General features: G+C 58.8%; 5 protein-coding genes across 5 annotated transcripts in view; 3 read left to right on the forward strand and 2 right to left on the reverse strand.

The window, feature by feature from the left end:
- Nucleotides 1-84: 84 nt before the first annotated feature.
- On the reverse strand, nucleotides 85-577 carry SPRG_22294 (hypothetical protein; the record flags this gene model as incomplete). Its single annotated transcript, XM_012351182.1, has 2 exons — nucleotides 85-420; nucleotides 467-577. Coding segments are annotated over 2 exons (447 nt in total), but the record flags the coding sequence as incomplete, so codon positions are not given.
- A 1,329-nt stretch (nucleotides 578-1,906) lies between these two features.
- SPRG_12154 (hypothetical protein) lies at nucleotides 1,907-4,866 on the forward strand. Its single transcript, XM_012351127.1, has 6 exons — nucleotides 1,907-2,658; nucleotides 2,877-3,165; nucleotides 3,218-3,783; nucleotides 3,839-4,285; nucleotides 4,334-4,501; nucleotides 4,548-4,866. The coding sequence occupies exons 1-6, from the start codon at nucleotides 1,945-1,947 to the stop codon at nucleotides 4,770-4,772; spliced, it is 2,409 nt and encodes an 802-aa protein (XP_012206517.1). The 5' UTR covers nucleotides 1,907-1,944; the 3' UTR covers nucleotides 4,773-4,866.
- A 1,090-nt stretch (nucleotides 4,867-5,956) lies between these two features.
- Nucleotides 5,957-7,621, forward strand: SPRG_12155 (hypothetical protein; the record flags this gene model as incomplete). Its single annotated transcript, XM_012351128.1, has 1 exon — nucleotides 5,957-7,621. One exon carries the CDS (start codon nucleotides 5,957-5,959, stop codon nucleotides 7,619-7,621), a length of 1,665 nt encoding a protein of 554 aa, XP_012206518.1.
- A 1,000-nt stretch (nucleotides 7,622-8,621) lies between these two features.
- SPRG_12156 (hypothetical protein) lies at nucleotides 8,622-9,503 on the forward strand. The gene is made up of 3 exons (XM_012351129.1): nucleotides 8,622-8,724; nucleotides 8,769-9,297; nucleotides 9,346-9,503. The coding sequence occupies exons 1-3, from the start codon at nucleotides 8,660-8,662 to the stop codon at nucleotides 9,448-9,450; spliced, it is 699 nt and encodes a 232-aa protein (XP_012206519.1). The 5' UTR covers nucleotides 8,622-8,659; the 3' UTR covers nucleotides 9,451-9,503.
- A 10-nt stretch (nucleotides 9,504-9,513) lies between these two features.
- The window catches only part of SPRG_22295 (hypothetical protein), a gene marked incomplete at both ends in the record, with an annotated part of 7,249 nt that continues 5,142 nt past the window's right edge, over nucleotides 9,514-11,620 (reverse strand). The window contains 2 exons of the mRNA XM_012351183.1: nucleotides 9,514-9,773; nucleotides 9,830-11,612. Of these exons, the coding sequence (XP_012206573.1) occupies nucleotides 9,514-9,773; nucleotides 9,830-11,612 (2,043 nt within the window). The remainder of the gene's footprint in view (nucleotides 9,774-9,829; nucleotides 11,613-11,620) is intronic.

Genomic DNA, 11,620 nt, shown 5'->3' on the forward strand with positions numbered 1-11,620 from the left:
AATCTTGGCCGCCGCGAGGTCTTCTGTCGCAGCGTTGAGCTCGGCCTGGAGTGCTTCGGCCGCGCGATCTTTGGCGGCAAGACTCGCCTGGAGCTCGTCGATCTTCTCTTGCATGGCCCGCGACGCTTCGTCTTGGGCGTGCAACACCTTGCGCATCGCATCGAGACTGTACGCCTTCTTTTGATGCATCTCGAGCGTCTCTTGGAGCTGCTGCGTCTTGACGGCGCTGGCTCGCCACGCAGCGTCGAGCTTCTGGAGGTTCATGAGCGCCTTCTGGTGCTCCTGCTCAAGGCCCGAGAGGTACCCGGCCTGCTCGGCGAGCATGCGCTCCTTCGTGACAAGCTCCTTCTTGAGCATGAAGCTCTCTTCTTCGAGCTCGAGCGCGCTCGTGTCGCCGCCGACGCGCTCCAAGAGACGGCTCTACATGCAGCCATGAGCCTTGAGGAGCATGGCGCATGCAGCGTACCCGCAGGTGGGCGACCTCCATCTTGAGGTCCATGCGGTCGCGCTCGATCTCGTCCAGGCGCGACTTGGCGCTGCCGACGAGCTCGTAGGCCTCGGACCCGCTTCGGTCCATCGCTCTCTCTCCCTGTCTGCGCCAAGCTGTCCGTCATTGGTCGACGGCCGTGACTTGAACTACGTATGTCGGGTTCCAATCCGGAGTCCGTTTATCAAAACCGACAGGCGTGTATACCCGACACAAGGGAAGGACGACACTCTTTTGAGTGAGTCTAACGCGCTGCAAACAACATACCCACACCCTACTACATAGTCCAGTCCATTGGGCGCAATTCCTACTGGCAGAGATAGCACACGGTGTCCGTCGTCGGCGTGCCAACGCATTTACACGTCGACGTGCGATTTACATGTCGGCTAGAAGATACGTAACACGGAGAAGAAACAGTGTCTCCGCAAACAGTGCTTGACACTGACGAGTCTTCAACGCTGTCCTCAACGGGTGTAGTCCGCTGATCGTGGTTTTGTGTCTGCTACATGGTTATGAGCCGTTCCGATCTATTATACTCGCAGCGTCGCTCGATTGCAGTAGTCGAGAGGGCTGCGGCACTAGACCACCTCGGTGCGATTCGGGAGGGGGCTTCGAGGACACTGCTGCTTGCGGCGACGACGATGTATTGGCACTAACACGAAAGACTCTACGGCCTCACCTTGCACGGGACGGACGGATGGAGATCCACTTCCAAGTCAACTGTCACACCACGGCAAGTGAGCATGGAAGATGCGACGAAACGACGAACGCGCGTCATAATATGAGCCACCATCACAGCAGAAATACACTGTATTACGAGTGTTCTCCCTTCTTCCCTGGCTTGCACCGCCTTCCCATGCACGTTCCTCCTGGCTCAACTTTGCTCGACGACAATGCATGCACGCGGTCGCGCACAAGTTGATTCCAAATACGGTGCCGGGTCGAATCGATCCCAGGGCCACTTGAACGGCTCCTATGGTTGCGCTGCGTTGGCAGTCGACTCGAAGCATTGCATGTTCACCACGTACATCCCAACGACGTTGGCGACACACAAGTCCACACTTTGCCGCTCGTACCAGGTATAACGACGAGCTCGGTCGCTTCACCTAATCGCATACTAAAAAATGCAGAAACGAAATGCGATGGGTGCGCCAGGACTCTTCCGACGCTCTTATCATCGTGGCATCGGATCCAAACCTCCAAACCTCCAAACCTCCAAACCTCCAAACCTCCAAACCCCATCCACGTCGACGTGTACCACGGCAATAACAAGTTTATACTCTTGTTTATTCCCTTGACGTTGAGTGCGTGACCGTCGGTAAGACATCTTCATCACGCAACTCGAGTTGATCCCGTCGTCGCCATGTTGAGCGTTTTAAAACGAGGACCCGAGTCGGCGCTTGTATTTTTAGGCGCGCCCGTTGGTCGCAAGTACAGTGGGGCGTCAAGGACCGCGCATGCTTCTCGACCACAAGCCGACGCGCATCGTGCCGTCGGTGGACTCGCTCTCGGACACGAGCACGCGCATGCCCAAGCCGACCGAGCCGGTGCATTTTCATGCGATCACGGCGCGGTTTGTGAACCACCCCAAGCTCGAAAAGCTGTATCGGGAGAAGGCGGTGAAGGAGTGGTCGCCGCGGTCGTTCAAGATCGTGCTCGCCTTCCTTCTACTCTACTTTATCTTTGTGGCACCGAATTTGACCAACCTCACGTCGTCCGACCCGTCGATCCGAGAGCAGTCCCAAGAGTACTTTCTCTATGTCGTGCCCTCGATGGTACCGGTGCCCTTCTTGCTCTGGCTCGCGCGCCTCGAGCGCTTCCAAACCTACTACCACAAGATTTACTCGACGATCGTGCTCTGCTGGACGTGCTCGCTCATCGGCGGCGGCATGCACTCGCTCCTGCGCGAGTGGAGCGTCTACATCCAAGACGACATGTCGACGTTGCTCCAAGCCGCGCAAGTCTTTAACCTCACGGCCACGTACACGCTGTCGTCCCAAGGCGGCGTTTGGCCGTACGAGACGATGCAAGGCACCGGCAAAGACATTTTGTTCCAGTTTATGGGCGACATCCTCCTCCCCGCGGCCACGATGAACATCAACTTGCTGCGCATGATCCTCATGTCCGTCTTTGTGCCCCTGCTTCGCATCGACACGCCCCACGCTGCCACGGTACGCCTTTCTTTCTCGCTATGTGGATGTTGTATTTTGTTGTTTGATTTTTGGATTTTTGGATTTTGAGTTTGGTATTTATGAGTTTGCGTGGAAGATGTCGGATGTTTCATGTTTGAGGTTTCATGTTTGAAGTTTGATTTCTGGTGTTGCGTTTGGGGTGGCCCCACGCATTCGGGCCAAGGATCGCGTGCTCACACCATGTTGTGCTACATTAGGTCAGCGTCATCTCGAGTGTGTCGTATGGGGTCTTGACGCTGATCATTTACCCGCGCACGTCCAACAAATTCTTCATCACGAACGAGATCCTCGTGTGCTGCTTCCCGCTCCTCTTTTCGATCGTGCTTTTCCTCCAGAACCGCGACATGGAGCGCATGTTTCGGCAAGAGTTTCTGCACATGCACGAGGTCGAAGAGGAAGCCGAGTTTGCCTACCAGCAGCGCGAGGCGATTGCCGAAGAAAACAAAAATCTCAAAAATGAACTCAAACTCGCCAAGCAGCACGAAGGTCACCCACCTCGCGTGTGACCTCGTCGTCGCTTCATTTCAAACGATTCTAGGCACGACCATTGACCTCGAGTCGCCCGTGCACAAGATCATTTCGGACCTCAAGACCCTCCAAGATGAAATGAAACTCAACGACAGCCATGGATTCAAACTCTCGGGCATCATTTCGGCACTCTCCAAGCTCGACGCCAACCTCTTCACGCCCGATATCAACGCGCAAATGGGCTCGTCCAACGGCGTCGACGTCGACACAAAGAACTGGGCCATCTCCGTGCTCGGCAAGAAAGAGTACAACCCCCTCGGGCGCAAACAACCGCTCAGTCCCGACGGCCGCAGCAAGTCGAGCGGCCATGTGCTCTCGTCTGCCGGGCACGGCGCGGTGTTTTTGAGTCACATGCCACCGATCGAGACCACGTCGCTTCATAAAATTCAAGCGCGCATCGCCAAAGACGGATGGAGCCTCGATGTGCTCGGCCTCGAGTGCCATGGCCACCCGGTGCTCTATGTGGGCCTCGCGGTCTTTGAACTCCATCACCTCTACGACCAAGTCAAGGTCGACCCGGTTGCGCTGCAGAACTTTCTCTTGTCGATCGACGAAGGGTACCTGCGCAACCCTTATGTACGTCCTTGTATTTTTTTGTCTTTTGTGACAATATATATAAAATGTCGCATAGCACAATGCATTCCATGCCGCGGACGTGGTCAACTCGGTCAACTACCTTATTTCGTCGCTCAGCGGCGGCTACATTCGCAACTTGCTCACCGAGCACGAGTTCTTCGCGGCGCTTGTGGCTGCCGCGATCCACGACTTTCGACACCCGGGCCGTAGCAACAACTTTATCATCAAGGCGCGGGACCGGCTCGCGGTCCAGTACAGCGACAAGAGCGTCCTCGAAAACATGCATCTCGCCGAGTCGTTTTTTCTCTGCCAAGAGAACCCCAACTGCGATATCTTTATGCACATGAAGGACAAGAACTACCGCGACGTGCGCAAGGCCATCATTGAGATGGTGCTCTCGACGGACCTCAGCATGCACCTCCAGCTCGTCGGGTCGCTCAAAGCCATGATCCTCTCGGACGAGAAGCACGACATTGCCAACGACCCGCTCGTCATCATGAAGGTCATTTTGCGTCATAAAGTGCGAACCAAAGGACAATATTGTGCACAGGTGGTCGTCAAGTGCGCCGACATTGGCCACTCGGCCAAGGGCGTTCGGCTGCACGGGCTCTGGTCGTCCATGATCATTGAAGAATTCTTCGTGCAAGGCGACGCCGAGCGCGACGCGGTGACCGACATCTCGCCCTTCATGGACCGATGGGCCGAAAACAGCGCCAAGGTAATTTTGAACGTTGCGGAAAGGCAGAGTTATAGCTTGTGCGTAGAACCAAATTGGGTTTTTCGAGTTTATCGTGCTCCCGTTCTTCGACACGGTGTCCAAAGTCGTCTTTCCAGACGCGTTCCGACCGATCCAGAACGCCACGAAGCGCAACTACGCGCTCTGGAAGGAGGCGAGTCGAAGGAACTTGACCGTGATCCAGTCGATTCGCGACGCCCTATTTAGCGACGACAACATCGTGATCGTCGATCCGTCGACCAACACCACGTAGTCGAATCGGGCGAATTGAATGGGACGTTGCGTTTCCTAGTTGAGTAGGCTTGGCCGTCGTAAATAAATAAATCTATAGTATATTCCATTCGATAGTTTGTGTGAGTTTCGAACGTCATCCCTGCATTGCGCGTCAAAACAGAGTCCACACAATGGAGGACTTGCACCGTAAAGAAGATCAAGCGCATAAGCACGGCCAACGCTGGAGGTATGCACGCTGGCTACGTTGTCCAGCTCAGAGAGTTGCGAGACAAGAACCCTCGGCAGCTCTGAGTTCGCTGTGCACATGTCCTCGATGCTACCGGTACAGACGTGGCGTTCGAGGCGTGTGACTCGCGCGCAATGGACGATTAGAACCGAACTATTGGTTGACAGAACCTCGCAGATTGGAGATGGCAACAGTACCCATGGTCTGGAATGTACATGTGTTCTTTTTCAACTATCCAGTATCGTAACTATCCGAGGTCGATCCTGGCGCAAGACGATCGCGCCTGTAGCGTGGCTGATACACCTCAAGTCGTTCAAGATCACCAATAGACATCACTAAAACACCGAGGACGATGCCACGACTCCAAATCGACGACCGACCGGTATGTCCCCTCGGGCCCACGAGGGTCTCTCAATCGTACCACGCACGACGAGCGGTAGAAATCAGAGTCATCAACAGCTGGGAGCTGAGGACGTGGGACCGCCTGCTAGATGCAGTGCGTTGCACACCCGATCGACGGTTCCACCGGCGGCGTCTTTAGCGTGACGGCCATATCCGCGAAGTTCACCGACCGCTCCCTTTGGCCGTGTGCGTGTGTCTTACGCGGGCGCAGTTGCACAGCCTTCGCCCTTGGTCTGCGTAGCAGCTCGCCTGATCCTCGCAACCCAGCGGCCTCACCAAGGCATTGTTGCTTGGGATTCTTCTTCGCCGAATACGTTGCACAAGCGTCGCTTCTTTCCATAAAGCAGACTCGCAGCGTTCGAGCACCGCGAAATGCACACCGCTGGACCGAGCGAGACTCATGCGATCAGTTAGAAAGGCCCCACGGTATTCCGTTACATCGGGTAGACTCAACACAACATGTGCTTCTGTATCAGCCATCTGTTGCGCATCAATGGTCCGCCATCGCCGTCGCCTTCGGGACTAGAACGCCAGCCTCATTCTGCCTTTGGCACCTTCTTGCACATTTACTCAATATGCCGTCTCCAGTGACTTTGGGCGCCTACGCCGTCGAGACGCCGCGTGACGATTCTGCGTCGCCGAAGGCGCGGTCGCCGCGGCGCTTCAAGCTCGTCATCGGCGTGCTCCTCGTCTGCGGTGTCGTCATGGCCGCGGTCGGCGCGTCGATCTATGTCTTCCGCACCAAGGTGTCGACGAATGCCGGCGACATTGTGACCAACTTGCAGCAGTCGCCTGCGATCCGGCTCACGCTCACGGCCAAGCGCGCGAGCATGGCCTTCAACGGCAAGACGTCGGCGCAGATTTACATCGTGCCCCGCACGGCATCATCGCCTTCTTTTGCGTTTGACGCGATCTTGTCCCAAGTCGGGCCCGACATGACGCAAACGTACCTCCTCCGCGATAACCGCGCGTACTACTCGCTGTCGCACAACGACGTGGTCGTGGACGCCGGCTGCCTCGACGCGTCGCAGCTGCCGCCGATCGAGCTCCTCGAGTCGAGTCTCTCGACCGCCAACGTCGTCGACGCGACAAGTGGCGACGTCATCTCGGCGTCCGACTGCCCGGACGGCAAACTGCTGCACTTGACGTTCGCTGGCGAGGCCTATGTCTTTTGCAACTCGGAGAACAACAAGCTCACGCGCGCATCGTCGCCCGACCTCGACATCGCCGTCGAGTACCTTGCCGATGTCTCGAGCGTACCGTCCATGGATGTTCCCGCGGGGCTTTCGTGCCCGGTGGTCGTCGGGCCGTCGCAACCGGCGCCGGCGGCCACCTTGCTGCAGACGTCGGCGGCCGTGTCTTCGGCGCTCTTTGGCGCGCCGCGCGTCGCAACCGTCTCCAAGTCATCGTGTGCTTGCAAGTCGACGCCCAAGCCGTGCCTCTTTGTGCACGGTGTCGGCGAGCGGTCGAGTGCGCCGCTGGCCGATTCGTATGCGGGCAACTGGGGCTCGATCGAAGAGCACGCACCGTGCTGCTCCAGTATCAAGTTTGCGCATTTCGATACCAACACGCGGAGCTGGACCAACGAGACGCTGCAGCAAGAATTCTGCGACGCGGCCCAAGTGGTCTCCGGCAGCCCGTCGCCGGCGATCAACAACCTCCTCCTCGTGACGTACTCGATGGGCAATCTCATTGCTGGTGCCGCGATTCACAACAACAAGTGCAACTTCGGAAAGGACGTGACGTGGGTTTCACTCGCGAGCCCGATGCAAGGCAGCAAGACCTCCAACGAAATCGAGACGCAATGCGCGGGCGGCTCGCTCCAATGGATTCTCACCAAGGCCGGCCGGTGCCCGACCACCGAAGGGTACCTCTCGATCCGGCACCAGTCGACCGTCTCGGGCGAAATGCGCGCGCAGTTTGCGGCGGCGCAGGCGGTGCGGGCCAAATACGCCAACCGGCTTCTCTGCGGCACGAACGCCTTTGGCATCACGTCGGGCAAGAGCCTCGAAGTGCTCGTTGTCGGCAAGATCTCGCACCACGACGACCCGACGTACGACGGATTTGTCGACTTCTCCAGCTGCTCGCAAGGCTTTGACCGGACCAAGTTTGGCACGGACGCGGCGACCGCTCTGCACTACGAAGCGAGCATCAACCACTATGACTCATCGTTTCTGAACGGCGACGGCTGGTGGGGCGCGGACCGCAAGCCCGTCAAGTGGTTCGAATGCGCTTTGTAAGCCCATCCTCCTCAATGTCAGAATCAACTCGTCCGATCGCAGACGAGTACTGCACCTACTAGTCTATTATTCCCGACACAATAATAGAGTCTTGTGCCGCATGCGACTCGGTCGAGACCACTCTGCCCTTCTTTGCTTGGCGACGCAGGAACCCTCATACTACAGAAAGCGCCCACCGAACGTTATCCAATTCTTCAGCAATCTTGGAACAGCCAACATCGAGCGCTTTTGCTCTTTAAGTGCTGTGGAAAATGACCTTTTAGCCAAAGTCTCAGACTCTTAGACCCAGTCGACTCGACTGGATTACTAGTCGCTCATTTATACCAGCGGATTGGTACCCGCCCTCGTCTAATTTATGGATAAGGCCCTTGTCGTGCCACCAGCCACGCGAGCGCAGTGCTGATGTGCAGCAGCTCAAACGTACAACAAGTGCCCTGTTATCCAGCGGTTGCACGTGCTTTTCTCTCTCTCTTCTCTCTCTTGTCCAAATCATTTTAGAGTTGGCAGCATTTATGGTATATATATATATATATTCGCGCCGCCCTCGCGCTAGATCGATCGCTGACCTCTGGCACATGCCTTTTCTGTCTCTGTACATCGTTTGTGGTGGTGTGCTACACGCTCCAGAACATCGACTGGGCCGAGGATGCAGCCAGCCTCTCAAGCATCACGCTCTACGATCTCGGTGCTTGCGGATGAATTGATACACTGATACTGAGCCAAGTATCAAGTTGAAAGGCGCATAGCGCACGCTGTAGGTACGCTGCGAGCACCATTCTTTCGTCTTTAGACTCCCTGTGTCATGCTCTATCCATATCCAACGAAACACGAGACTTGCTTAAAAACGTCCCAGGTCGATCCACTGCGCGCAGCGCTCAGCGTGCCGTCCGCCTAGTCCGGATACCGTTGTCCGGATAAGTCCGGCTCGCCAGGTGATGCACTGAATTCGGATTTGTCCTACCTAGGACCTGCTGAATTTCGGCCGCTGCGACATGTGCGAGAAGGGCAAGCCAGCCGCCCAAGTCGACAATCGTCTCGATGGCCCGCGCTCCGCTCACTGGCAACAGCGTCGTCGCCGTCATTGGCGCCGGCACGCTCGGACGGTAGGCCTCGTAGGGCCATGCGTCGTCTCACGCTCGCTCGGTAGCTGCATCGCCTTTGAACTCTCCATGTCGGGCCACCGCGTCGTGCTCTTCGACCGGAATCCCGACAGCATCTCGCGCGACATTCTCAAGTCGGCGAGCTACGCGATGCTGCAGCCGCTCTGGCGCCTCGGCTACATCCCGCAGGACATGGTCGGCCGCGCCGTGAGCAACATCCAAACCGCGACGACGCTCGAAGAGGTGGCGGCCGCGCGACCCGCGCTCGTGATCGAGTCGATTCCGGACACGCTCGGGCTCAAGCGCGACCTCTTCCGGACGCTCGAGCGGCTCTGCCCAGCGACAACGATCTATGGCACGTCGACCATGAACCTGAACGTCAACGACATTGCCTCCGGCATGGCGCGTCCCAGCCACCTCCTTGGCATCCGCTTCTTCCACCCCGTGCTGCTCATTCCACTCGTCGAGCTCACGCCGGGCGCCGCGACGGCCGCAGACGTGGTCGCCGACGTCCAGCGCTACATGACGCTTCTGCACAAGACGTGCAACTTTGGCCCGACCAAACACGTTCTCGACGTAAAGACTCTGCTCACTTTATCTCGTCTTATCGCACGATGGGCGTAGCGCGCGCAGGTCAACAACTACCAGCTCCAGACCGCGCACGCCTTGGGGTACCACCAGGAAGCGCTGCCTGTCGCCGTGCCCGTGCACTCGCATGGCCACCACTGAGACGACGTCCGGCAGGAGAAGTTGTTGCTAAGGACAACCATGTTCGTGGTGGCATATCCCGTGTTAGATCCATGGTGTCCAGCCTTCGTACATGACGCAGAGGTTGTCGACGCTCGTGGCTTGCTGGAGGAGCCACTCGACGTGCGCAGGGCACGACAGCGGCGGTGCGTTCGGCGTCGTGTAGCCATCGAGCTTCTCCGTAACGCGCTGGAGGACCTGCAGCCCGTACCGATTGCGCTCTTCGACGCGGCCGACGTCGTTGCTCGCGTCGTTGTCGTCGTCGTCGTCGTCGTCGTTGTCTTCGTTGTCGCCGTCGTCCGATCCTTGTCGCTGTCATTGCCATCGTCTCTGTCATTGTCACTGTCACTGTCACTGTCACTATCGTCGTCGTCGTCGTCGTCGGACCACTCGTGTTCGTCTTGTTTCGAGAGGTCGAGCGCGTGGTGGGCAATGTCAAAGAAGCCGCCCATGGCGCTGTTGGTGAGCAGGACGACGGTCGCCGCCGTGTCCTCCTGCGTCGACGCGTGCACGACATGACGCAGCGCCGTCACGAGCTGCGTCCGTGCATCGATCGACGGCTCGACCGCCGCGCCGCCGCTCACAATGTTGGCCAGCGTCTTCTTCCGGCCAAAGGCCGCGTCCAGAGAGAGCGACTGGAGTGCTCTCGCCGGCGCTTCGAGGGCCGACACGATGCCATGCAGGCGGCGACTTACGCTTTCCAATGCCTTGAGCTTGGCCTGCAGGTCCGGGAGCACGCCGTGCTTGAGGCTCTTGCTCAAAAGCCGCACGAGCCGCTCGTTTTCCCAGAGCACATGGCTTGGGTTGGTCGAGAGCGCGCCGAACGCCTCGGGCAGCCACGACTGCTGGAGCTGCTCGAGCAGCGGCGCCAACGACGGCAACGTTCGGTGCAAGACCTTGTCCATCTCGGCGCGGGCGTTGGCGTGGGCCGCGTGGAGACAGTGCAAGCGATCGTACGCGGCCTTGCGCTCGCGCTCGAGCGCTGCGGCGCGTTTCTTTCGGTTGCGGACCGCCGCGCGGTGGGCTGCTGTCGCCGCCTCCAGCGTCATGTACTCGGTGATGACGGCGAGGCCTTCTTCGTCGAGCTCACGCACCCGATCGCTGTGGCTGTCGCGAAACGCGCTGTCCAAGTACTTGACCCACTCGATTGTGAGCTCAATGCCATCGGCCTGCGCCATGAGGGATCGCAGCTCTTTGCGCGTCGACTCGAGGGGTGTTTTCAGATGCGGACGGCGGCTTACCGCTGCGTCCAAGAGCGGCTGCGCGTCGATGAGCGCATCCTCGAGCGCGTCGCGCCGCAAGAGGAGCTCGTGCACCATCGCCTCCGTCTCGCTCAGCGTGTGCAGAACGGACGCGCGCGATGGCTCCGTGTCTTGCTGGACCCACGTGCACAGCGTCGCATGATGCGCCTCGAGCTGGCGCGTGTGCATGACCAACGCAGTGCGGTACGCGGCCACTTCGCGGTCCCAGAGATAGTGCCAGCGGTCTTGGAGGATGTCGAGCATCGGGCGCAGCTCGACCGCGTCCAAGAGTGCGTCGACCGTCAACGGACCTTGCACCATCGGCGACACAAGGGCCGTGACCCACGCGCGATCCAGCCCCGTCGCGCGGAGCTTCCACTCGTGTCGGATCGTGCCTTCAAGGACCGACTGCAGCGCAGCGTACGCCAGGTCCAAGACAGACGCCGCGGCTGTGTCGAGGACCGACTGCAGCGCGTCTTCATGCGCGTTGGCACACACGAGGCGACTCATCGTGAGAAGACACGTCACCCACTTGTGCTCGATGGCGTAGGCCGCCGACGGGTCGGACCACGTCGTCTCGAGCGTCGCGAGTTGACAGCACAGCGCGCGCAGCTGATGCATGCCCGGGAGCCGCCACACCGAGAGGGCGCATCCATAGAAGCGATGGAGCGGCGCGTGCCAGAAGTCGCCATCGTCCAGACTGTTCGGTTCCCAGCCCAAGGCGTCGAGCCATGCCGACCACTCGGCCCGGGGCACGGTCGCCAGTTCCGCGTGCAGCCGGTCGAGCTCGGCACGCAGAGGCGCGCAGTGGACCGACTCGGACGACGAGCGCCGGAGCGGGTGGAGCGGGTTGTACAGCGGCAAAAGCACGTCGCGCAGTCGTCGATGCATCAAGTAGGCCGGCTGAAACA

This window comes from Saprolegnia parasitica, assembly GCF_000151545.1.
Source record: "Saprolegnia parasitica CBS 223.65 unplaced genomic scaffold supercont2.75, whole genome shotgun sequence".
Lineage (NCBI taxonomy): Eukaryota > Oomycota > Saprolegniomycetes > Saprolegniales > Saprolegniaceae > Saprolegnia > Saprolegnia parasitica.

What these genes read in the sequence shown, in the direction of transcription:
- SPRG_12156 (XM_012351129.1), top strand. Translation starts at nt 8,660, where the DNA reads ATGGCCCGCGCTCCGCTCACTGGCAACAGCGTCGTCGCCGTCATTGGC. An exon ending in GGCGCCGGCACGCTCGGACG is followed by an intron (nt 8,725 to 8,768) that starts GTAGGCCTCGTA and finishes CTCGCTCGGTAG; the next exon opens with CTGCATCGCCTTTGAACTCT. An exon ending in CGACCAAACACGTTCTCGAC is followed by an intron (nt 9,298 to 9,345) that starts GTAAAGACTCTG and finishes CGATGGGCGTAG; the next exon opens with CGCGCGCAGGTCAACAACTA.
- SPRG_12154 (XM_012351127.1), top strand. Translation starts at nt 1,945, where the DNA reads ATGCTTCTCGACCACAAGCCGACGCGCATCGTGCCGTCGGTGGACTCG. An exon ending in ACTCGCCAAGCAGCACGAAG is followed by an intron (nt 3,166 to 3,217) that starts GTCACCCACCTC and finishes AAACGATTCTAG; the next exon opens with GCACGACCATTGACCTCGAG. An exon ending in GGGCCGAAAACAGCGCCAAG is followed by an intron (nt 4,502 to 4,547) that starts GTAATTTTGAAC and finishes GCTTGTGCGTAG; the next exon opens with AACCAAATTGGGTTTTTCGA.